The sequence below is a fragment of the Cupressus sempervirens genome, chromosome 6, assembly GCF_028749045.1.
Source record: "Cupressus sempervirens isolate cs-2001-9-10 chromosome 6, ASM2874904v1, whole genome shotgun sequence".
Lineage (NCBI taxonomy): Eukaryota > Viridiplantae > Streptophyta > Pinopsida > Cupressales > Cupressaceae > Cupressus > Cupressus sempervirens.
In genome coordinates this window covers 712,009,776-712,037,583 of record NC_143123.1, presented here as the reverse complement: position 1 = coordinate 712,037,583, position 27,808 = coordinate 712,009,776, and the positions used below count along the sequence as shown (strand labels likewise).

Sequence of the window (27,808 nt, the reverse complement as noted above, 5' to 3'; positions counted from 1 at the left end):
CACAATTGTGTCTGAAAAGACCGTTCCTAATATACCTATCTCTACGACTGTCGGATGCCGTCCGGATGTGAGGGCTAGTAGCATCGAGTCCACTGCACTTGCTCCGCTTTCCTTTTTCCTTCTATGTTCTCCTGGTGGTTTAGCAGTTAGAGCGATGTTTGTGAGTGTTGTCCGCAGTTGAGGGATTGTGAGGATCAAATCATTTAACTTGACTGGTATTTCAGTTTGTAATATCTGCCTTATGATGTTTTGTTCTGCACAGTTCCTCATTGAGGTACCGATAGTGTCTTTCAATTGTGATTTCTCTGTCTGCGTTGCTTTCTCAATTTCTACCCGTGCTTCTTCCAATTTCCTCTTTTCTTCCATCAAGTCGGGGTGCAATTTTTCTTGCTTACGGGTGATTGCCAAGACTTCCTCTTCGTCCACACCGATGTTGATCAAATTCACTCCTAATTTTGGACACTTGGCATCTTCGTGATCTCCCGGACCGCACCATCTACATAACATCTTTGGTGCATTTGTTGATGTACAGTTCCATGCAAAGTGGCCCCACAAATTGCATGCTTGGCATTGAACCATCGAGCAGTCGTTCGCATCATACTGAATTCGGCTACAGCCCCCATTATTATTGTTGGTGTTGTTGGTATTGTTGTTTTTCCCTCTTCTATTATTTTTGTACCCACCCAAAGTGGCACCATCATTGTTGGTGTTTCCGCTCCCTCCTGATGTGGAAGCCTCCTGTGTCAGGAGCACTTGTTGATGTCCTCTTGTTTTCATATTGAAAGGGCATTCTTTTGTGGAATGTCCCATAATTTGGCAAATCTCACAGAACTGATTCTTTGGATTGGATCCCTTTTTGTGACCTTTTGTCTTGCATTCTGTGCACCATAGTTCGTTTCCTTTCGTCTCTTTCTACATATTCTTAAATTCCTTCATCATTCTGATCATATCCTTCCGGAGAGCTTGGACCTTCTTGCTGCCCTTTTCATCACCACTGCGATCTTCTTCCGAAGATGCATCATCTAAGTCGAATGAGCTACTTTTCTTCTTTTTTGTTTTCTATTCACTCTCTAAGTCCATCGCTCGATTGTATGCTTCGGTGTATGATGATGATGGCACAATCTTCATTTTCTTCTTTAACTCTGGGCATAGTCCTTCAATGAACCATCTCTTTTTTAGCCCATCTGTCGGCTTACTTTCCATTTTATTTATTAATTCTTTTAGTTTTCTGGCATATACACGGACTATTTCATTTTTCCCTTGCTTTGTAGTGTAGATTTCTACCACAATCTCATTGTCATCTCGCAGCAATTGAAATTCGGTGATAAACTCCTTTTTAACTCCCGCACATGTAGTTAATTTTTGGGGATCGGCGTCGGCAAACCAATCAACTGCTACACCCCTTAGAGTTGCTGGAAATTGTCGGACCCATTCATCTGTGTCGATTACGCCATTCGCCATCCAAATTGTTTCGCATGTCTTATAGTGTCTGATTGGATCGGCCGTTCCATCACCATCAAACTTTGGCAATTTTTCCTTTGCTCCAGCCATTACTGTTTGGGTCGGAGATACTTGTGTACTCGCGCTATCGTGCACACCCACACTGTTCTACACACCCACGCTGTTTTGGACAGTCGTCTTATTTCCAACAGCAGCGTTACTTGGTGAAAAAGGGTTTTCCTCAAGCGAAGTTGTCCATTCTGGAAGAGTATCACAAACAAAGAGTTCACTCCACGCTCGTGCTCCCTCGGCACTCTGAGTCGTGCGAGTTAATTCCCTTCCATCTGGATTCTCTTCCCTCAGCATTTACAGGTTAAGAAATTCCTCCCTTGTTTCTGTAATGTCCCCATTTTAGCAGTTGACCAAGTGTGTGTGCATTAGCCTTGTTCTACATGGTCTCGAGGGCTAACGAAGGGTTTAATGGGATCTTGGAGTGTTTTGGCCTAGTTATTTCCAGTTTGGGCCAAAACGAAGTTGATTTACTCAGTTTCAAGCATACTATTTTTAGTAAGTCGGCAGGACACAGTGCAGGTCAATTTTGGTAATTGGATTTGATACTCCTCAGTGAGAGCTTTCCGATGAGCTATCACTCGCATTATTCGGAGTCCGATTGCTAATACATTTTAATGCCTGAAGTTTTATTAAAGTAACGTCTAATTTAATTGTAAAATATTAAAGTGTTACTTTAATATTTATTTTATGGGGATGTGTACCCAAGGGAGACATAAGGGGTATTTTAATATATGTTTTATATACTACACATCTTTTATCCCACATTGCCCATATGAGTTGAGCGGACCCTTGGAAATAGAATAAAAGGAAGCATTTGTGGCTTCATTAGCCAGGTTGAATATGAGAAGAAATTGGTGTGTGAGTTGCAGCTCCGTTCTTGGCATTTGAGGACGTCTATCCTCTCTTGTAACATTCTAGACGTCATTCCCTTGCGGTTTGGCCTTTGGAATTCTTTGTTATTGGCTTCATTATCAGGCAATTTAGTTGCATTTTCATCTACAAGCAGATTTGGTATTTTGCTCATATCTTCTTCATACTTTTCCGATGCTTATGCCGCTTTGAGAGAATGATATTATGAAGGTAGTGGACTGATTGAAGGACAAAGCACTGTAGCAGCAAGTTCGAAAGCATGGGCTGGAGTATTATGTCAATACTACTAAAGTAATTAGTGAGTTGATAAATCTGCCATGTATTTGGTTTTATGAATTCTGAAAATGACATTTTATTAGCAGCAGTTCATTTCCACTTTGCATATTATTGTAGTTTCTTTCTTGTTTATGTTGTATGATACCAAGTTCCATGCACAAAACACGACAAACAAATAAACGTTTGATTTCCGAAGTTATAAGGGGTTTAAAACATTAAACAGAGAAATAAGAGGTTGAATGCAAACTGTTTGACAAAATTCCTTTCAGCAAATTGGTTTAGTTTTTTTGGGACATCCAGGGGTGTCCATTTCAGTGGTATCAGAGCTATAAGTCCTGCCATGCTGTGGAGGTCTTATAGGGAATTTGGAACAGCCGGATAGAGGGAAAAGTGTTTGACGAAATGTCAAAACACTAAAATCAGAAATTAAAAAAAACACAGGCTAAGCATTTATGTTTGAGCATGCGACAAGGGCCTTATAATTTCCGCGATACTAGAGCAAGACAAAATAGGATTTCAGACTTGCAAAGCAAACAACCTAGTACATCCGTGTAGGGGGACATTGAATCCAGCCATACAGACACAGAGGAGATATTCTTTGATCGGGAAAACAATATGGGTGATCGAGATGACAGGAATACAAAATTAGGCGGAGGCGAGAATGTCGGTCCAGATCAGGGGGACGTAATGTTCAGACAATTACTGAATACATTAGAGCAGGGGCAGCGTATGCAGCAGGACCAGAATAGGCGAATGAACATGATGTTGCAGCTCATGGCTAGACAGATGGGTGTCAATATTAATCCAGGTGATGCCAACAACAGAAACAATAACAATGAGGGAAACAATAAAAATGGGGGAAACAATAACCATGGAGGCCAAGGAAACAACAATGGTCCTGAGAATAACATTAATGGTAATAATGGACACGGCAACAATGGGAATGAGGCTGATAACTTTAGACACATTGCACGCCCAGCGCGGACTGCGAGCTCGAGACCTCTTCTACCCACCTTCCCACCCAGAGATCCGGTTCAACCAGTAAACGAACCGCAGATTACCGAATTATAGGATCAGTTCAGGAGGGACTGGGAGGCTAGTGGACCGGAGTTTCAGGTGGATATTTCCCTCAAAGATTATATGGACTTGAGGATGAGACACATGCCTAGAGCAGGAGGGAGGAATCAAAACTTTGAGTTGAGAAAGAAAGTTGGAAAACTTTCCTTACCTTATTATGATGCTTCAGGGAAGATGACTGCACAAGCTTGGGTGCAGAAGGTAGATACATACTTGCAGCTAAATCCTATGCCTGAGGAGGAGGCTATCAAGTATGCGGCTATGCACTTGGATGGCGTTGCACATGAATGGTGGCATCATGGCATGGTGACTTTGGGGCATAATCAGATTACATCCTATGAGGAATTCACCGAAACATTGATTGAGAGATTTGACACTAGGGATCCCGAGTTACATTTCAAGGAACTAGCACAGTTAAAATAGTCAAGTTCTGTGGATGGTTACATTGCCGAGTTCCAGCGCTTGTCTGTACTTGTTACTGATATCTCTCCTAGGAGATTGGTGGTGTTATTTTGTGATGGTCTTGCTGATTTATTACGAGGTTGGGTGAAGGGACATGATCCACTCACCTTAGCTAAAGCAACTAAAAAGGCACGAGATTTAGCCCCTTCGATATACAAAGGAAAAAAACCATTCAACAGATTCTTCCTACCGCAAGGACAAAGACAAAAAACCGTTTCAGAAAGAGTATAGCAAACCCAAAGAAGGATCAAAAGGACTAGACAATGAAACCTTGAATGAACTTCGAAAGAAGAAGTTGTGCTTCCATTGTAGAGAGCCTTGGGACTTATCTCATAAATGTTCTCTCAAGGCTAAGGCAAATCAAATGGAGTATTTTTCAGCAGAAGATTCAGAGTCAAAGGGGGAGGATCAGCACTCCGATTCAAATGAGGGTAACACTATAGAGGAGAGCAGCATTCCTAAGGATGCTAGATCGTTGGCACGCTTGACAGGGGCCCAAAAGGCAATCACATTTAAGGTCAGGGGTACTATCCAGGGGCAGAAAGTGATATCTCTTATTGACACTGGGGCTATACATAACTTCATAGATGCACAGTTGGTAGCCAGGAGAGGGTTACAGATAGAGGAGCATGATGGGTTTAGAGTCATGGTGGCTAACGGTGATAAATTATTATGCACTCGGAACATATCTAATCTTCACATCAAGTTTGGAGATGGCTACGAGTTGAAGGATGAGTTCTATGTTGTGGACATGGGAGATTATGATGTCATCCTCGACATGACATGGATGGCTTCACTAGTGGAGTTCACACTCAACCTAGCGAAATTGGAGATGAGATTCCAGCATGAGGGCAGAACTGTGGTACTTAGAGGACTTTCAAATGGAGGTTGCAGAGTAGTGTCCTTGAGGAGAATGCAGAGACTTTTTCGTCATGATGACATAGAGTGGGCGGCAGAGTGCTACATTATGTCAACTTCACCAGTGCCACAAGAAAAGAGTCATCCACCAGATATCCAAAAGATACTTGATAGACACGCTAAAGTATTTAGCGATATTCCTCATGGGGTTCCTCCTGACAAAGGGATGGAACATGTTATTGAGCTCGAGGAGGGAGCCAAACCAGTTATGATTACTCCCTATCGTCATCCTAAGAAACACAAGGATGAGATAGAGAAGGCGATTAAGGATTTGTTGGAGATGGGGCATATCAGGCCCAGTAAGAGCCCCTTTGCTTCAGCAATAGTATTGGTAAAGAAGGATGAGACGATGCGCATGTGCATCGATTACAGGGCACTGAGTAAGAAAACAATTAAAAACAGGTATCCCATTCCTAGGATTGATGAGCTGATTGATGAGTTGCATGGGGCATGCTTCTTCACCAAAATTGATTTGCGATCTGGATACCATCAGATCACGATGAGAGCAAAGGACATTGAGAAAACAGGCTTCCGATGTCACTATGGCCACTTTGAGTTCATGGTTATGCCATTTGGTCTAACCAATGCACCCGCTACATTTCAAAGTTGTATGAACCAGGTATTCAGGAAGCAACTGAGGAGATTTGTCTTGATCTTCTTTGATGACATCTTGGTCTTCAGTAAGACCTAGGAGGAGCACTTACATCATCTGGAGGAGGTGTTATCTATTCTAGAGAGAGTCATTGTATGCCAAGGAATCTAAATGTGAGTTTGGCATGACTGAGCTCTTTTACCTTGGGCATATCATTAGTGTGGATGGCGTTCGGGTTGATCCCGAAAAGATTAGAGCTATTGTAGAGTGGCCTACTCCCACAAACCTTACACAGCTTAAGGGATTCTTTGGTTTATGTGGTTTTTATAGGAGGTTTGTTAAGGGATTCTCACAGATTGCTACACCCTTGACAAATCTTACCAGGAAAGGAGCCTTCGTGTGGACAGGGGCAGCACAGAGGTGTTTTGAGCATTTCAAACAGGTAATGTCTTCATGTCTAGTTCTAGCTCTACCAGATTTCACGAAGCCTTTTGAGCTTCATTGTGATGCAGCAAGTGATGGGATTGGAGCAGTATTGATGCAAGAGAAGCATCCCATTGCATTCGAGAGTAGGAAGCTCCGGGGAGTTGAGAAGAGTTATTCTGTCTATGACCGGGAGATGTTGGCCATAATGCATGCATTGGCCAAATTTCGATCATATTTGGTAGGTGGATTTTTTGTGATCAAGATTGATCACAATAGTATTAAATACTTCATGAGCCAGCGTGATCTTAATGACCGGCAACAAAAATGGGTGACTAAATTGCAGGCTTATGACTTTGACATAGAGTTTGTCAAAGGTAAGAAAAATGTGGTGGCTAATGCCTTATCTCGGAGACCTCACTTATGTGCTCTAGCAAAGATTTCAGGAGATTGGAGAGATCGGATTATAGCAGAGTATGTTGGAGATGCTTGGGCTTCTGGATTGATTTCAGGTACCATACAAGATGATCACTATGAGGTGATAGATGGATTGATCAGAGTTCAGGACAAGGTTTATTTGATTCCGTCATCACATTTGAGAGAGGCGATACTGAAGGCATTTCATGATGCACCCACAGCTGGACATCCGGGGGTCTTCAAGACCTACAGGTAGATTCGAGAGCGGTTTTCATGGAAAGGGCTGAAGGATGATGTTCAGAGGTATGTCAGGGAGTGTGTGGTTTGTCAACAGAATAAGGGAGAGCACACATTTCCTGCAGGTTTATTACAGCCCTTGCCCATTCCTGATAGGAAATGGGAAAGTATTTCGATGGACTTCATCACTGGTTTACCACGAGTGCAGGGAAGGGATTGCATCTATGTGGTGGTGGACCGCTTGAGGAAGTTTGCTCACTTCTTTGCTATTCCGTCCACTTACACAGCAGCACAGGTGGCAGATCTTTTCTTTAGAGAGATATTCAGGTTACATGGGCTGCCCAGATTCATTGTCAATGACCGGGATAGTAAGTTTATGAGTGTTTTTTGGCAAGAGTTGTTTAGGTTGTGTGGTACAAATCTTACACCTAGCACTAGTTATCATCCACAAACAGATGGGCAAACAGAGATTGTGAATAAATGGGTGGAAGGATATTTGAGGAACTATGTAACTGCACAACAAAAGGCTTGGATCAGATGGTTGCATATGGGAGAGTATTGTTATAACACCACTTATCATATGTCCATCAAGATGACTCCTTTCATGGCACTCTATGGTTATGAAGCACCTAGCTTCATGGATTTAGTTTTGGGGGACAGTAGAGTGCCCAAAGCCAAAAACTTATTGCAGGATAGTCAAGACATCCTGAAAGTGCTCAAAGAGAATATACAACAGGCCCAGAATCAATAGAAATTGTATGCTGATCAGCACCGAATAGAGTGTAGCTTCGAGGTAGGGGATATGGTTTACTTGAGGCTACAACCATATAGACAGTCATCGCTCAAGAAGAGCAGAGCTGAAAAGTTGAAACCTAGATTTTATGGTCCCTACAGGGTGATTCGCAAAGTGGGCAAAGTCGCCTATGAGCTTGAGCTTCCAAAGGGCAATCGAGTGCACAATGTGTTTCATATGTCTAGGCTTAAGAAAGCCATTGGTTAGAATGTAGTGCCTTCTGCAGATTTACCCCCTTTGGATGAGGAGGGGAAGCTTGTGTTAGTACCCGAGGCTATTCTGGACACCAAAGAGAGGAAGCTTAGAAAGAGGATAGTGAAGGAGTATTTGGTCAGATGGAGAGACTTGCCGGAGGAAGATTCTACATGGGAGAGTGAGCAAGTTATTCAGCAGGCTGGACTGAGATTGCTTGAGGACAAGCAATTTCAAGGGAGGCGGACTGTAATGTCCCCATTTTAGTAGTTGACCAAGTGTGTGTGCGTTAGCCTTGTTCTACATGGTCCCAAGGGCTAACGAAGGGTTTAATGGGATCCTAGAGTGTTTTGGCCTAGTCATTTCCAATTTGGGCCAAAACGAAGTTGATTTACTCAGTTTCAGGCATACTTACTATTTTTAGTAAGTCAGCAAGACACAGTGCAGGTCAATTTTGGTGATCGGATTTGATACTCCTCGGTGAGAGCTTTCCGATGAGCTATCACTCGCATTATTCGGAGTCCGATTGCTAATACATTTTAATACCTGAAGTTTTATTAAAGTAACATCTAATTTAATTGTAAAATATTAAAGTGTTACTTTAATATTTATTTTATGGGGATGTGTACCCAAGGGAGACATAAGGGGTATTTTAATATATGTTTTATATACTACACATCTTTTATCCCACATTGCCCATATGAGTTGAGCGGACCCTTGGAAATAGAATAAAAGAAAGCATTTGTGGCTTCATTAGCCAAGTTGAATATGAGAAGAAATTGGTGTGTGAGTTGCAGCTCCGTTCTTGGCATTTGAGGACGTCTATCCTCTCTTGTAACATTCTAGACGTCATTCCCTTGGGGTTTGGCTTTTGGAATTCTTTGTTATTGGCTTCATTATCAGGCAATTTAGTTGCATTTCCAGCTACAACCAGATTTGGTATTTTGCTCATATCTTCTTCACTACTTTTCCGACGCTTATGCCGCTTTGAGGGAATGATATTAGGAAGGTAGTGGACTGATTGAAGGACAAAGCACTGTAGCAGCAAGTTCGAAAGCATGGGCTGGAGTATTATGTCAATACTGCTGAAGTAATTAGTGAGTTGATAAATATGCCATATATTTGGTTTTATGAATTCTGAAAATAACATTTTATTAGCAGCAGTTCATTTCCACTTTGCATATTATTGTAGTTTCTTTCTTGTTTATGTTGTATGATACCAAGTTCCATGCACAAAACACAACAAACAAATAAACGTTTGATTTCTGGAGTTATAAGGGGTTTAAAACATTAAACGGAGAAATAAGAGGTTGAATGCAAACTGTTTGACAAAATTCCTTTCAGCAAATTGGTTTAGTTTTTTTGGGACATCCAGGGGTGTCCATTTCAGTTTCTTCCACCAAGTTCACTAGCTATCGAGTCTCTTAACAATTCCTCTGTGCTTCGGTGTCCGTCGGTAATCTGCTGAAACCTCCGTCTATGCTCGGCCTGTTGTGCCAAAATTAAAATTTCTTGTGCAATGTGTATTTCATTTTTTTCTTTTATCTTATTCCTATCCTTGTTAAGCTGATTCGACATTAGTCTTCATTCTTCTGCCTTTGTTTCAAGTCCATTGGGCAACGATGCCAAATGTTTACTGTATGGGGTAAATAGTTTAATGCATTCAGACTATAGACAAGAACAGTAGTACTCCTTTTATTATTCGCATATATGCCGAAGAGATTACATAATGCTTCCGATGATGATTATAACCATGATCCAAAGTTGTACATATACCATCCCGAAGAACCTTCCCAAAGGGGCCGTCGACTACATAACAATTACCGACTACATGCTAATCTACCTGTCGGCTGCACAATATTTACCAACGACATCAACCCGTCGGCTACACAATATTTACCGACGACAAATTGATTTTATGATCTCATCATGGATGGTTTAATTAACTTGACAAAAGGGAACTATACACAATGGAGTAAATTAGTTATTGCTCATTTTAGTGAGAAAAATTTATTGCCCTATTTGTATAAGCATAAGCCTTCTAATGCTCCATTTGATAGGGACATTTGGACAAAAGTTCTCAATGTTATCTTTTTTTAATATGGAGTTGGATGTTATGCATTCCCTTGATCTCTATGAAGACAACACAAAGCTGATTATTCTTCCCGATATTTGGACCTTTCTTTGGGATTAAGTATGGAGATCCAAATGTTCCTCCACTTCCAAAACATCTAGAACCTCCATTTGCAGCTCCTGTTTCTCCAATTGAAATCGCTTCTCTTGTTGTTTCTCCCAATGTTTCATGTACTGTTCCAGCCATAGTTGCTTGTGATCCAGTGCAATAGGATATTCCTTGTGATCTAGTGCAATGAGATATTCCTTGTGATTCAAAGCAGCAGGACATTCCTTATCTTCCACTATAGTTCCTCGGGATGACTTCTTGATAGACATGTTTGTTTGTCAAATCTTACATTGAGGATTTGGGAGACATCATTGGTGACATCCATCTTCTCTTTCTTGAAGATGATTCTTCTTTAATTGTTGTGAGGGAGCACTCTAACCCTCATCATTCTTCACTTGATCATTCCTTTGAGTTTAACATGATTATGGATCCTTTGATACAATAGTTGCAGGAGGTCTATTTCACTTTAAAGAAGACATCTAAGTCTTTGGAGATTGGTTTTCATGAATCTCAAACTTCACTTGGGATGTCATATTGCATGGTTCAAATAGATCGTACTCATGTGTTAGAGATTCTCATTCAGTTTCTTGAGACATCCTACATTTTGAGGTTTCTTCCTACTAATTGGAGAGAATTCGTTGATACACCTATGACATCATTTCTTCCTAAAGGGATTAACAATATTCAATTTTCTTGGTGTAGCTTCTACATTGATCCAAGAGCATATATCATGGGTGCACCTTCTACATTGAGGTGGGCTTCTTTGCTTCTTGTTCTACTTCTTTTGCGGAGGCATCCTTGTCTTTGGATTTTGATCCACATTCCCACATGGATCAATTACCATTGGTTACTTTCTTGTAACCTTCTTCTGTTGGGCTTGATCCTGATTGGCTAGTGGCATCTTCATCAACCAAGGACATGGCGACACATCGTTAGACTTCAAAGGCATCATATTTCATTTGGATTCCCCTTCCTTCTTCCTATACATAATGGAAGCATTCTTGCATTATACTTCGTGTATCTTCTTCCTAAGAGGTGAAATGGTGTTTGCAAGCATGGGGCTATCTTTTGTCTTCAAACACTTGCCATACTTGCAGGACATCATTCACTAGGAGGGGGATATCATATCTCCTTATTTCCTTTCTATGGAGAGATTATTTATTGTACATGCATGATGTATCTCATAACAAGAAGGTCTTGATTACTCCATCCATCCATGCATCTTGATTTCTTTTTCATCTCTCTTTTTGGTGGAGGGTTTTTTCCATGAGGTTTTCCCTCTTTCTTCTATTTATGAGAGATCACATTACATTGTCCTTGCATATTGTACGAGTACCTAATATGGCCTAGTTGTTGGGACCCATCATGCATTGTCAACTTGTTTTTGTGAGCTTAAGTGCATTCCCCTAAGTTGCATTAAGGGGGGTGTTGGTGTAATTAAATATTACTAATTATATTTTGCTTAAGTTTATTTAGGATAATGCATTTCCATTTTAGTTATTAGTGAGACACATAGGAGTTTGTATTTTATGTTAGCATATGGCATAGGAGAAATCCACTTGCACTTAATTATTGTCCCATACCACGTTATTTGTGAGATCCAACTTGTGTTCTTATCACATTATTATCCTCTCATTGTTTCACATGTTGCACATACTTTTGTTACACAATGGAGGATGATCTAACTTTAGTGAACGTGTGATTACACCTTGTTTAGTTGATAGGTTATCACTTGCATCAGTCCTAGTTATCATGCATTGCCTATATATTCAAGCACATCTACTTTGTATTCATTTAAATATCAATTAGGCAATAGGCTACTCTTGATCAATATTGACCTAATCAATTGATCATTGTGTCTCTCTTGTGCTATCTCTTGAGCTTCTCAATCTTGGCATTTCACTCTTTGCCTATGACAAATTCTTTTATTCAACCAAGCTTGAGGAAAATTCTTACACGATTTATAACAAAGGAAGAGAAATAAGAGTAAATACAAAATAGCAGATATCAAGATTACAGAATCATGCAGCATTCACAAACACACTCGGCAAAGATGCCACTCAAGGAAATCACTATCTGAAAGTGACACCCAAAATGATACTGTAAGCAATCAAGGGATTTTACAGCAGTATGAAACTATTTTTATATTCATTGATGTCATTATTACACTAACCTCCCTATCCTTAGTTAATCACAGATTGGTTGGTTAAGTTTTTTGTGTGTTTCTTGGTTTGGATTTTTCTTTCAATTTATTTTCTTGGACTTTTAAGTTTTTATTTTTGGGTTCCTTTTCATCAATTTTTGTTTGTTGTGCTTTGTTAATTTATATCTTTTATTTCTCCCACCTTCTTGGTGGTTTATTTTTTTAGTTTTATTTTTATTATGTTGCTTATTTCTCATTTGTTCTTCTCTTATTCTCTGCATTGTTTTGCATGTTGTCCCCCTTCTCTTCTTATAGCTCTTGAGCTAAGCTTGGTTTGCATCCTTTTACTTCTTCTAATCCTGCACTCTCTCATCCTGATGATGGATCATGTAGTGTGATCCAAAACGTTGATGCACACAATCGGATCCAAAAAAGAACTTTCTTTATATAAAAGGAATAATGATATAGCCTATGTTGATTGGCATGTGTTACTAATAATAATTATATAGCATTTATGATAATAATGTGAAATTTTTAACTGTCTGAAACCCACCTTACAAGATAAAGGACTTGAGATGTTAGACCAAGCTCATGAGGAACTAGTCAGGGAGTCGTTCTAGTACGACTGTACCAGCCTAAGAGAAGAAGATACTAAGTCACCCCTTACAACCTGTACCTAATTCGACAAGGTGGCGACGGTTTTTAGTGAGACAGGATGTGATCAAAGAAAATAAAATAAAAGCTACCAAGCAAAGGGGTTGTGGCATATATCCCTCTTGGCTAGGTTTAGAAATGGCTTGGGGCAGACACATCGTGTCTCCATCCCGAGATGTTTTCTAGTAAAGTTTGACTAAAAGTTTAAATATAGGATGTACACATATTACATACGTTTTCCTTCATGTTGCTTTACAAGATCCAAATCCAAGGCACTATTGAGGAAAGATTCATTTGGTGAGTGGAAAACCTACCTCTCATTTGTTTCATTTATAATTTTAGGACAAATTAGGAAGGGGGCATCACAAGAGGTATCAAAGCATAAACTTGTTATCTTGCGAGACAAACCTACCTCAATCGCTATCCAATTAAGCTTAACTATTCAGCACTTCTCTTAAGTAGGCTAAGAATATAACCAAGTAGGCCAACATTGTGTTTTTATGTGTATGTGCCTTGAACTACTTCGTGTCTAGTATAAACATGCTTACTTTACATGTATTTTATATGCCTACTCTTCATATGTATACCTTGTGTTGCTTCACAACCAATGAACTTCATGCATGCTTATTCAATGAGAGTATTCCTCATGTATGCTTTGTGTATTGCTTCACACCTTACATGTCTAACATGTATTTATTGTTGGCTTCATGCCTTGTTTGTTTGATGTGTATTTATTGTGTGCTTTATGCCTTACGTACCTCGCATATACATACATACATACATACATACATACATATATATATATATATATATATACTTCATGCCTTACATGCCTCGCATATATATATTGCTTGCTCCAAGCCTTTCGTGTCTAACAATTATTTACGTATTGCTTCATTCATTACATGTCTAGCATTTACTGAAGTTTATTACCTCATACTCTACATGTCTGACGTATATTTATTGCTTTGTGCCTTTTTGTGGGCTTTTCACACCATTACTCGATTGCAAATAGGGAGCCCCCTCGTTTTTCCTTTTCTCCAATAGCATTAAATTTGGGAGTGAGTCTAGTATAGTCTTTTAGCTAAGTCAAGGGTAATCTTGAGGTCAAAGTATCAAGAGGAAACTGAAAATCAGAATCTGAAATCTGATTTGCACGAGCATCAAATCATCTTAGGCAAGATTGAGAGCTTGACAAGAATGGAAGGGGATGCAAAGGGGTGTTAAAGGCTAAAAGGGGTTATGTTTCAAGTCAAGGCAGGAATCCTTGAAGGGTGGTGGATTCTGCCACCCTCCCACGATTTAATCCTTATGAGAATCAATATTATATCATCTACATGAGGGCAGAGCAGGGTGAACTTGGAGGCATGTCTGGGTAAAAGATTAAACAAGGTATCATGGCGACAAGTATGATTACATCCCTTGTAGTTTGGTATGAATGCAAGGTTAAATGGGTGAGTTTGGATTTAGAGGATGAAATGAAAGGAGGATTCAAAATCCTCTAAAAGGCTGAATTTCTGCCCTTGTGAGAGAGTTGAAGTGTTGATTTGGGCAAAACAGTTACATTACTTCAAACATGGTGGTGATCAAAACATAATAAGCAGCTACATGTAGAATAAAAAGGTGTGAGAAGATAAAGATTAGATAAGAGAGAATCACAATGGCTGGCGGATTCCACCTCGCCGTAAGGATTCCATAATCCTCCTACCATCTTGATTTCCGCCTCAAGGAAATAGGCTGAGAATTCAATCAAATCACTTCTATTGGTGTGACAATTAGGAAGGACTTGAAGAAGCTTAAAAAATCTGTTTTGGAGATGGAAATAATGAAACACATTAACTTGGAGAAAGGATTGGGCAAGAGTGACTCCTTGGAAGTGGCAGCCAACCTAGAGGACTCCAAAATCCTCTGATGCCATCAAACTTCACCCTAATACAATGAAGTTTGAAGCCATTCTTAGTCATAGAGGCCACAGGGGATGATCGATGTAATAATTTGAAGATTGGGGGTAAAATTTAAATGAAGAATGGAGTGAAAAAATTTCACCTCACCTCATTATTCTGCCACAAAGACATCATCCTCTTAGGCATTCAGTATTCACCTTCAAGGTGATGGTGGAGTTTGGCTTCTATGAAGATCTTCAATTCATTCAAGTTCTTCAAATTTTCATCAAGGCATATCACAAACATTCCCATTCATGAGGTTTTGACTTTCCTAGTTCCTTTTTAGTTTTGTGTTGAGTCAAGGCTATTACATTTGCACACTTGATTAAATGCTAAATTCAATTACATCTACAAATGTAATTATATTCCTCATTGTTAGATTCAGTGTTAGTACTTGTTAGCATTTCCTCTATCATTATTATCACTTTGATACCAAAGTTGATTCCTCAATATAGGGCTTGACTAAGGCAAAGCCTCACCGATCAAACAAAACCAATTTTTCTTGTGTGCGGGAACAAGTTATTGGAGTTGCAAATTTGGATCCAGAAACTTACAGTCGGGAGCTTCTGAAATATTTTAGGTCAATTTTGGTTTTGTGCTCCAGAAACATGTCCTTCATCCCATATACCTATCGTTATACGTCACCTAGGTTGACTTTTACCTAGAGATTCAAGATTTTCAAGGGTTTTTGGGTTTTTATTCTTATTTCGAATCCACAATCATTTTTCGAGTCGAAGTTTCAGACCAGCAGTTTTCAAAGAAGAAAAGTACTTTCCCTTGTACATTTTGAGCTTAATTTTCCTCCTTTTCCTCTCATATAATAAATCTATTTGCATACCTTTAATTAGATTGATTACATGTATATAGCTCCTAGATGTAGTTCATCTTTGTCATTCAATCAAATTGGTTCAATTTACATTCACATTGCACATTTAATGTTACTGAACATTGCATGAAAGAGGACTCACTTGCGTACTTCCTTAGTGTAATTTGGGTTTAGTATTAGCATCCCTTGGTCCAATTTGGGTTTCGCTAATCTAACTGGAGTTATATTAAGAGTTAAATGTTTGGAAGCCCCTCTTTCTCTTGTATTTTAATGTTAGGGAAGTGGAAGTCTTATATTTACACATCTTATTGGGTGCTTCCATTTCACCACCAAACAATTGCACATTGTAAAGCCAAATCTTTAGAAACCCAATTGACAAGTCTCGAGAAACAATATAAGTACCCTTAGTGTTCCTAGGAAATCGCATTATTTCTCTAAGCAAGTATCCAAATAGAACAAACCTTGAAGTCATTTAATGATCTTACTTTGCAAGCCTAGCATTGGAAGTGACCATATTCAAGAGAGGATAGAGTATTTAGTGTTTCACTTCGAAGCATGAGCATTTGGTTTTGCACATTTTAGTGGAATAAAACTCACATCAACATGTCTAACATTAATCCCTCATTCCTTGCATGTCTTATGTATGTTTCATGCCTTAAGTATACGCATATGCTAAATCATAAGGTTCAAATTCAAGTTCAAGGTTGGCAACAATAAAATTCAGATAAAGTTCTGCATAATAAAAAATTTGAAAAATCATCGACATAAAATTCACCTAATATAAATTTTATTTTTAAAAAATATAATAATATATCCAATAAAATTCAAAATAGTTTAATATTACAAAGCATTATAGATTTGAAATAAAATAAATAATCACTACATGTTATTTTGAAGATAATATATAATTTTTTAGTTTTAAAAAAATAAAATACTGTTTTATTCTATTAACAAACCATATGTTAAAATATGCGATTTTTTTAATTTGCAATATAAAAATATTAAACCTTTGCTGTCTTTAAAGGACATTGCATGCTTCAAAGAGGATTTTGGGGAGCCTGATATAATAGAAAAAATAACACAAATATGTTGGTCGTCATCATCGTGGCAGTCCAAATCAAAATGCTTTAGACAGGTGTTGTCCAGATCGTAACAGCAGATGTAAGGGCTGACTACCTGCAGATGTAGAAATTCGCACGGGTGCATTATAATGAATAGATTCAGAACATGGCATATCTCATTATTAAGTGGACAGATTCAAAACACAGCATATCTCATTATTAAGTGGACCGATTCAAAATACCGCAAATCTCTTATGCCCTAAACACAGTTGTAGACATTTCCTTTTCAACTAGCAGCAGCTGTAGGAAATTCTTCTTCAACAGATTCCAACAAACTTGTTACAAATTTTTTTATTTTCAAATTCACCGAACTTTGAATTGTAACCAAAAATTTGGCAAACCTTGTCACACAGCTCATAAGCACTCATGTATTCATAAGTATGGCTCATGCATTGTGTGTATTCATATGTACAAATTATGCTCTACGTATATGATTCATGTGTGTATTCATGGGCATACTTATGCATGCTGTTGCGTGTGTTCACATGTATGCTCCATGACTTAGGCGAATTCATGTGTTTACTTATGCCTTGTGTGTTGTGCAGGCTTCATGACTTAAGTGAATTCATCTGTACATTTCTTACTTTATGCTTCTTAACTTTGAATTCATGTATATGTTCCATACTTTATGCAGTACATGTGTCCACATGTATGCTTTGTGACTTAAGTAAACTCATGCTTCTACTACATATATTTACGTATATACTTCATGCATTATGCTTATTCACATGTATTAGTCCATGTCTTACATGGATGATTCATGCCCTACATTGCACACATTCATGTGTATGATTCATCTCATATGTGTAAAATTCACGTTTTGAGTGTTTGCTTCATGCCCCATTTGTTTTAAGCGTAATTACTCCATGTATTCCACCTGTATTTATGTGCTAGCCTTGTGTTTTTCATGTTTTCAACATGATTAATGCATGTGTTTATGCGCCTTTTAATTGTACACTTTGTCTAAATATGCTTCAGATCATGTTTGATGTATTTTCAACAAGTTTATTCCATGAGCTATGTTATAATGTTGATGTAACATAGAAAGGCATTGATTGACATTACTAAAATTCTCAAAAGTAAAGCGAGATTAATATGATATAAAAGCTAAGCACAGAGAAAATCTCAAGATGCCATATTGTTAGTTATACCTTCATTAACTTAATGGAATGAGCTGGAAACAACAGTAATGGACATGGATGATCAATTCACATTTGGAATCAAGAGAGCACTTTGAAAAGAGCTTAAAATAGTTATAAGCAATAACATTATAAAAGTGATTCAATTAGACAGTGTTGTAATTACACATGACAATCAACATAGGCTATATCATTATTCCTTTCCTATATCTCTATAAACAATAAATGCTTAAGAATAAGCATGTCAGTCTAATAATGACACAAATGAATGTAAACTTATGACAGATCTGTATGAGGTTCACACTTCTGTAAGACCCCTCGATTGCTTATGGTACCGTTTTGGGTCTCATCTTCTGTCTCGCAGTTATCAATTATTGACTTGTCTCTCTCTTTCCCTCTCTTTATAATATCTTAATAAACCTTGAAAGAATAATATATATATGTGTGTGCATATATTTATACTTACGTACATATATATATATATAGATAGATAGATATATCTGTATGCTGCTGTCCCCTGCCATTCCCCTGTCCCTGTCCCCAACATGCCATGGAACATAGGTTCTTACTGATAATTGTATAGCCTTGATGACAATAATATTAAGTGTTTAACTATCTGAAATGCACCTTACAAGGGCCTGAGGTGTAAAACCAATGTCACAAGGCATTAATGAGGAGGTTGTCCTAGGAGGAGCATTGCAGCCTAGGACTAGAAGGAACTCACAACAATAAGTCGCCCATATCAACCTCCACCTAATTCCACAAGGTTGCAACTGTTTGGAGGGAGACGAAAATGATGAGGGAAAGCAGATACAAGCTGCCAACCAAGGGAATTGTGGTGTCTAGGCTTGGTTTAGGAATAGTCTTGGGTGGACCCATCACGTTTCCATTCCAATATGTTTTCTAGTATAGATTGAGTAGATATTTAGGTACATAGATGTATATGTATTGCATATTTGTTTCTTCGTGTTGTTTTGTAAGATCTGAATCCAAGATCGCAATATTAAGGGACTTTTGTTTGGTGGGACAAAACCCTAACCCTAAACTGTATCAATTGTGATTTTAGGGCAAATTAGGAAGGGGACATCACAATTTGCTACATGTGCCTAATCTAGCCTTGGGCTTTTTCATTTTTAAGTTCTTCCTGGTGGATTCTGATATAAGCAAATCTATAGGCCTGGTTTTGGGAAGAATGGTTAAATTCTGATTTTGCTGTTTTAGCATCTAAGCATGCAGATAGATTTTTTAATTGATCTCTCTAAATATGGATGGGAACCACCAATGTTTTTGGCATATACAATATAGGATAGCAGCAGACATCGAAAACTATGTATTGATGAGATCCATGAGGATCTTGGATTGATAAATAGCTTGCTACAGCCTCAGATTATCGATAATAAATCTGTGCAAAGTCCATCCCCTTTTACATAGCACCTGCCATATCTCAAGACATCCAAAGGTAATTTTAAGATACCATTTATTGAATGATGGGGCATTTCCCCAGTTAGATGTAATGCCTGAATCATGAGGACCGTGCCTGAATGATAAGGACCATCTTACTAACTATCAATGGCAAATGCATCTGCCAAACTTGTGATATCAAATGAGGATAAAATGGGGTTTGAATCCCAACTATCATCACCTTTAAAATAAGAACTCTTAACCCTATCAGCACTAGCTTACAGCCAGCTAAGAAAACAGTCCATCAATCCCTTATAGATAACCAAAAGATTTTGGTAAAAGCAATATTCTTCACTCTAACTCATACTGGGTAGATCTGTTTGAACCCTAATGGTCATCACTTCTAAGATTAAAGATTTTAATCCTATCAGCAAGAAATGGTCATCACTTCTAAGATTAAAGATTTTAATCCTATCAGCAAGAAACTATCTTACTGCAAGTTCAAGAAGGCACTCCATCAATCCCTCATAGATAAGCAAAAAATTTAGGTATAAGCAATATTCATCACCCTGACTCTTACTTGGGAGATGTGTTTGAGTGATAGGAAACTCCAATATTACCTTAAAACCCATAAAATATCTATATAAAAGGTAGTTAATGTTGAGAAAATTCATGATTTTATAACTGAATCATGATTTTATAACTGAATGCACTGGATTCTAGAACAAAGGTTAATCACTTCCTATTCAAGATCGAGTGGTTATGGGCACAAAGACAGTCATTTTGAAGCTTGTAGCATCTATTAATTGTTACAGAACCTGCCATTTTCAATAAGAAAATTATTTTTCCATATGGTCTAACCTGTAATTATCACATATATAAGTCTTGATACAGATCTACTAAACTTGAAATGACTTTGTAGAATTTTCTCAGGAATAAATCTGCCTTAAAAAATAAGACTGTCTCATGCTGCCGCAATAACTGACAAAATTAAAAATGAAATGTAAGACACCAGTCGATTGGGCTGTGTTGTAATCATAACCGCGATAGGTATTGCAAAAATGACGCTTATTAGAAAATCCAGCCGCTGCCTTACATTCATGAGGGTCGGTATTGCGGCAGAGCAGATGGCTTTTACTGGAATTGAGATCTAATGAGAAAAATGCAATATTAAGTGGTAGGGTAAGCCACCTAGGATCTTTACAAGGCTTGTTAACCTGAAAAAAATGGGCAGGACACCGAACATCAAATCGAAATCAATGGACTTGCTCCCAAGTTGCTGAGAAGAAGAAGAAGATCATTTCGCCTACAAAATACTTTTGAAGGATGCATAAAACAGTGACATATACAGTACGTACAAAGATCTTCGCAAACAGACATCTGATCTCCACAAACATCAACTTTAAATGTGTATAATAAAAAATATAAGGAAAAGAAATTGCAGAGGGATTGACCTTTTAAAAATCTCGTCACATTTTTTCTCTACGCAGACAATATTCGTAGTAAAATTGTACGTCTTGGCCGATTGCAGGAAGCCTTTGAGAGGCTGGAATTGGCCCTTAATCCAGATTTTAGGCTTAGTACTACAAAATGCTCCATATTTTCTTGTCAAAATTGTGGGCTTGCACAATGTATCACAAAAACTTTGCATTTTTCCTTCACAATAAAAAGTTATTATAAATCAAGTTCTCCGCAAATTTTCTTTCTTGGGTACATTAAACTAAAATCCACCAACAACTTTTTTTCCAATTGGCATGGTGCGATTCCTTACGTGCAATAATGAAAAGCAAAACAGACTACAAACAAGAATCGCCATATAAGTTTACAAAACTCTGTAAGCATGGCATCTAATTACTCAAAAGTGCATTAGTCACAATTGGTTTGAATGGAAAAGAATGTATTGAATTAAAAGGAATCGCAGTAACTAAACGCTAAAGATTGATCGTTACCTGCTTGCTGAAAAGATCCCCCTAAGCGTGCAAGCAATGTGGTTTAAATGAAAATAATGATGACAAAATATGATCAACAACTGATAAGTGGTAAATACATGCAGAGCATTTATTATGTATTTAGCATTTATTATGTATTCGTGGCTGCGCAGCCATGAATTTTGACTCCAGTTTCCGTTGGGCAGCTTGGAAAACTATGCGAATATTCCGCTACTTACGTGTGGACATGAAATTCTTCAGACATTGGGTACCTACAAACTTCTGTGAATCTCTCAAATTCAGAATTTACAAATGTTTTTGGACATCGTTAAAAAGTTGTATTTTTATATTTGTTTTTTTAATTCTAAAGAAAGTAATATTTACGCCGAAGGCGTGCCTATACTGAACAAACCAAACTCACTTTCAGATTTAACGGTCAATATCTCAAAAGAACGATGCAAGACGATTGTATAAGTTTCAACCGTTGATATTTTTACGCCGCGCTTTCCTCGCCACCGGTACAAAAAGTTTTGTGTACGTTCCTTTTTTTTTATTGGAACGCACGATGACCGGCGGTTTTGGCGAATGCTTCAAATTTTTCAATATTTTAACCGTTCACATTTTCCATTTGCCCGCGGGGCTGCTGTTTTATTTCCTATTTATTATTATTATTAAATATTTTAGAGCTATTTTTTTACCTAGGACAGCTTCATAAAATTCATATACTTTTAACTTATAAAATATTATAGAATTTTATGTTTGAGATAATTTAAAATTTAAATTAAAGTTGATCTAGTATGTAATTATATTAATATGAAGATATATAATTTTAAATTATGTTCATATTTTTATAATAAACAATTATAATAATATGGTTTAAAGAGTGCAATTTTAAAATCATTGTTACATAAGCAAGTGTAATTATGTGTAATATAATGCAAAATAGTTTTTACAATTTCATTTTAGGAACATCGAAGTGCATTTTATACAACATCCACTATCTTTTAATGAAATTTTTATTGAATTCATTTTTTGTGAGGAATGTTTTCGTCTAATATATTTGTGTTATCTCTTATATCATTTTGTACAATATATTTAAGTTACAAAATTAATATTATAATTATGTTTAAATCATAAAAATTATATATTTAATTTTTATTATATAGATTAAATGTATACAAATCTAAGATATCATTAATATAAAATATTTATATGGTTTACATATAATATTATTAAATATAAATTTTAAAGGTTATGATGTAATAAAATGTGGATGTTGAATAATTCAAATTATTGGAAAATCATATGAATAAAAAAAAAATCCTTTTGTAAATGTATTATTTTTTGAGTTTATAATGTAATTTTAACCTTCATTAACTAATTTGGTACTATCTTCATATAAAGCTTAGGACACTTAAACATATGGACCACAATCACTTAAGTCCTATTTCATTCAAATGTTTTATTTAAAATGTGGTTAGATTCCTTTTTTCAAGTAGATCTTTTGATATGTTTATCAATTTTATAAGTTTATTATTTATTGTTAGATATTTACGTAAACTTATTAAATAATAAACAATACATAATGGTTAAGGTTTACGTGATGCTTAGTATCATGGTCAGAATTATGATTCATGATGCTTAGTATCATGGTCAGAATTATGATTTTAGTTAGAGTTAGAGTTATAATTAGGATTATGATTTATATTTTAGGATTATGATTATAAGTAGGATCAATGTGCTTAGGGTGAAGGTTTACATCATCATTGTTATCTTTAAGGCAAGGAGTAGAGTGTGTGCTTTTGATAATGGTTAGGTTGAACGTTTATATCATCATTATAATTTTATGAGGTTAATAGTTGGGGTTAGGGTTACAATAAGAGGTTAGGATTTACACTATGGTTAGGGTTATAATTGAGTTTATTGTTTTGGTTACGATCTTGCTTAGGAATAGGGTTTGATGTAGGTTAGGGTTAGGGGTATGTTTAGGGTTGTGGTTGGGGTTGTGAATAGGGTTTAGGATTACAATTATGATTAGGTTAAGGGGTTTCATAATATTTACTATTGCGGTTAGGATTAGGTTTGAGGTTAGATTTCATAATATAGTTAGCTTTATGGTTGAATTTAGGTTTTGTGGTAGGGTTAGGATTAGAAGAGTGGTTTAGATTTATGATGTTTAGGGTTACAATTATGTTTATAGTTTGAGTTATGATCTTGTGCACACACACATATATATGGACCAAATTTTCTTGCTAATCCATTAATATTTCTTCAGCGTACCTATTGCACCTAAAGATGTGATTGCTAGTTTTAGGAAGAATAGGCTATCAAGAGCTAGTAGAAAAGGATTACATAATTGATCAGAGTTGATTATAAGAAAATAAGAGAACAACATAACAATAAATATACTAAACAAAAATATTTTGTGTTGGAATTTTTAAAATTCCAAAAAAAATTGTAGTGCTTTGTCTTTGACTTTTTCAAATTCACTCTATATAGACATTAAATAAAGTTATTATTTTTTATTTTAATTTTTTGTCTAGCTTATATAGGCTTCTATTTATGTTTTTGGCTACTAAAAAATTAAACTATTTTTTCCCTTCTTTTTTTTTGACTTTTCATATATTTTTGTGAGTGTTTTTTTCATTTTTCAATTAGAAATTCAAAAAATATGTTTTGTATAATCAATCAATCGTCACTATTATTATTGGGTAATTAGAATTTTAAACAAAGTGAAGGTCACTTCATCATATTTTTGCTATATGGCGAGGAAATTAGGTACTTTTTTTTATCATTTAGCTATGAATTACTTACTTTTAATTCTAGATTTTTTAAATACCTAATTAAAAATTTGGACAAGTTTTTGGACTAACATTCTGAGATATTCCGTACTAGAATGGCCACTTAAAGTATCAAAATTTTGGTTTGCAATTTTACAATAGGGTGAGGATGTGATGATTAACAATTCTACTGATTTAGGTAGCTATTCAACAGTTGCTTCATCCAAATTCAGGAAAGAAAATTTCTTTGTAATTAGAAATTGAACAGATAGCAATCAACTACTTAGTTTCAAATAGAAGAAACCTGAGATTTTGTTTGCCTCCAATTGATGGCATCTTTTCCCTGATTACAATCTGAGTTCTTTGTTGTCGACTGTTACCACGACCTTGGGATCAGATACTTGTCGAGCTATACCCGTCTTGGGCGATAGCATTATTTGATAAATCGCGACTTAATGAAGATGCCCGAACTGATGGAAACTAAGTTCGTGGAAGGTCTGTGCGACGCAAGGGAAGCCAATACCAAATATCTGTCTTCTGCGATATTGATTCTGAAAATCGGGAGACCCTAAACGATCTTGCAAAATAATCTGAATCCTTGAACACTGTAATTCCCTTCACACTCCTATTCATCGGAATACGTTTGTTTTGAAATTGCACTGCACGAAATATGGGTCTATTATCAAGTTAGTTCCAATCTTCAATGGAGGTCACGATTTCGTCTGTAACAATTATTCCAGGAATCATTGTGTGGCCGTGCTTCCAAAATACTCCTGTTATAATGTGAAACCCTCAAACTCGACTCTAAAAATTCATTGTTGTAGCCGCTTCAACAACTCCCAGCTCACGATTTTAATTTAATAATCTTCAAGACTTTCGCCCATGATGAGGTGGTTCAATACGTGTTTGCTAATGCTCGTAAGAACTCCATAATTATTGTTTATGAAAAAACACGGCTTCAGGAGAGGTCGGCCTGCGAGAATTATCCTTGTTGAATCTCGAAACTGCAGTGAACCTAGTATTGGATAGTGCCCTTCTGGATTGTAACAAATTGCCTCAGACCCTTGATAAAAAATGATTCTTTAATTCATCCACCATGAAATGGCTGAATACCATCTCCAATGAGCAACCCTTCAGAAGATATCTCACTTCCTCAGTTATGCCGATCCAAGGGAGTTTTCGTTCCCAAAGACCTAATGAAATTTTGCAGACCGAAGACCACAAATTGCTCCAATATGAAAATAGTAGAAACCACAAAATCGCTTGTCCAAATGGGTGCCTTATGTCCTCTATTTATTCACTTTGCTGAGAAGTTACTGGAAGTTTTCCGGAATCATCTTTTATGATGTACTTTAATTATTAAACTTTATAAAATTAAATAAATAACTTTATAAAGTTAGAGTACAACCTTAATTTAATATTAGAACGAGTAGGCCCCACTTACTGAATTATTATTCTCCGAGAGCAAAAATGTAATCATCGGGAGACAAAAATGACCCTCTTTCCATAATCATTTGCCTACGAGAGTCGATGATAGGCAAATTACCTGTTAAAGTTATGTCACTAGAAAGGGGACATGACACTTTCCATGTATTAAATTTATAATAGTGGAATTAGTTCCATTTTTAAAATCATGCATTCTCAAGTTAAAACATGTGGATGTAGAATAATTGTAATTTCAATCTTAAACATTTGAAGTCTTACTTTGAACTTTGAAAACATTATCTTTGAACAAAAATTAGAGAATGGCCTGTTATGTTTTGACTAATGGTGAAATTAGGGATGTCATTTTATATATATTTTTTTAAAAGGTATATGAACATGACAAACTTGTAATCCTAATTCAAAACTTATAACTTTTAGACTAAGTTAATAACTTTTTTCTTTTTCTTTTTCAAAACTTAAAAACAATAATTAAGTTTTAAGTTGTCAAATTATATCAAATTCAATGATAATTTAATTAAATTAATTAATAAATTAATTTTAATGGAGCTTAGTGAATAATAAATAAAGTCATTTTATTAGTTGATGGAGAGCATGAGTGGATTTTACATAATTAGTATCATACTTCACAACAATGGGTGCTTTCAAGCTTCAAGTGCAAACTTCAAACTCTCAAGTGGTGGGCTTCACTTTTGAATGCCTAAATCTTCTAGTACTTCTTCAAAACTAGTTTTTCTGGCATGTTTTCTAGATCAAACCCAATATTCAAAATTTGATCACCATTATAAATACCCTTTACATTATTTATCAACCTATATAATTGCAGATATGGGATCTTTGTAATACAAGACTCAAATATTCACTTTATCTCATTGCACTAAGCCTTATTACGCTCACTCGCATAGAGGATAATTGGTTCTATAAACCCTAGACCTCCAATATCTTCACCAACACTCTAGAAACACCTTATAAGGTTTGTATATACTCACCAAACTAGCTCCTACACTCTCCCAATTCTTCTTTATCAATTTTTAACTCCTACCTACCTTTGCATGCCTAATACATAGTGATATTGGGCTAGGGCATCATCATATTTGCAACCAAATCTATCCCCTACACCTGAAAGCTTCTTCAAACCAAATTCTTCCTTAAGCACTTCCATTCCACTAATCCTGAAGAGATTTCATTGGGTGGAATGGAGTTTATGTTTTTTCTTTCCTCTAAATCTCTTTGTCGAGGTTTTCAATCCAAATCCAAAAAATGGCTATGATATGCTAAATCTTAATATAATCTAATAAGACTAGAACCAATAGAAATAATAGTCAATTCTCCATCCAACACAATCAACTTCAAATCATGAGTTTAGTGTAAATGGGCATACAACATTCTAAAACAACATAAAGATGTTATAAATTCTAGGAAAATAATGATTTTCTATTGCAAAATCTCCAAATTACAAATAGCTAAACTTGGGATTGACTTCCCAAGTCATATTTAACTATATTCCAACAATGATAATTATCTTTTCAATTCCAATAGTTCATATTCCAATTACTTGGAGAAAAAACTACAAAATTGCATGTGGCAAACATGACAACATTTTCACAATATTTTCCATATGACCCTAAAATGACTACCTATGACTCAAAGTCAAGAAAAATAGGTCCAAAATTGGCTAAAAGACCTTATTACATGATCAAAAAAAATATTGAGGTAAAATTGGCAAAATTGCCTCATGGAGGCGTGAACCCACCTAGGTAATCCCACACCATACTCCCATAGAGAACAAAATTTCAAGTTCCACTTGAAATCATACCTTTAAATGGTGTATCATAATTCTTGATGTCTTACACTATCATCCAAGTAGAACATCTATTGGAAATCCTTTCCACTTGACTAGGATTTGGTAATAAACTTTCTTTCTTTTCTTCTTAAGCTCCTTGCTTAAGATACATTCAAGCTTCAAGTATTGGTTTGGCAGGAGTTCTTTGGTCAAATCTTCACAAGGAACCTTTTATTAACCTACAAGAGAAGCCTCTTTGAAGTGGTATAGGTCATAAACATTAGATATTAGGTAGATAACAACTCAAGGAGGGAGTTATATCTCATAGGAATTTGCTTCAAATTTGTGAAAATTAGATAAAACTAGACCTCTTACCTTAAAATGAACCTCTTTCCTTCTCAATTTTGTATGTTGTTTGTATTTATCAACACTCATTTTAAGTTTCTCTCTAATTTACTAATGTATCTCTTTCATGGCAACTAAAAACACTCCCCTTTAATACACATCCTCTCTATTCCATTAAAATCTATGAGTTTAAAAAATCCCCTAACCTTCATTCCATATACAATCTCAAATGGACATTTCCTAACACTCCTATTTATAGAATCATTGTACCTAAACTTAGCTTGGGTTAGGATAAGATCCCATAGTGTTAAGTGCCCCTTTGTCAAGCATCTAAGTAGATTTCTTAGACTC

General features: G+C 36.4%; 1 protein-coding gene across 1 annotated transcript in view; it reads right to left on the bottom strand.

Moving 5' to 3' along the window:
• The window catches only part of LOC149554265 (Haloacid dehalogenase-like hydrolase (HAD) superfamily protein), a 58,062-nt gene extending 36,515 nt beyond the window's left edge, over nucleotides 1–21,547 (bottom strand). The window contains exons 1-2 of the mRNA XM_089789489.1: nucleotides 21,128–21,547; nucleotides 20,633–20,834 (exon numbers count right to left, since the gene is read on the bottom strand). Of these exons, the coding sequence (XP_089645615.1) occupies nucleotides 20,633–20,829 (197 nt within the window). The 5' untranslated portion in view covers nucleotides 20,830–20,834; nucleotides 21,128–21,547. The remainder of the gene's footprint in view (nucleotides 1–20,632; nucleotides 20,835–21,127) is intronic.
• Nucleotides 21,548–27,808: the final 6,261 nt, after the last annotated feature.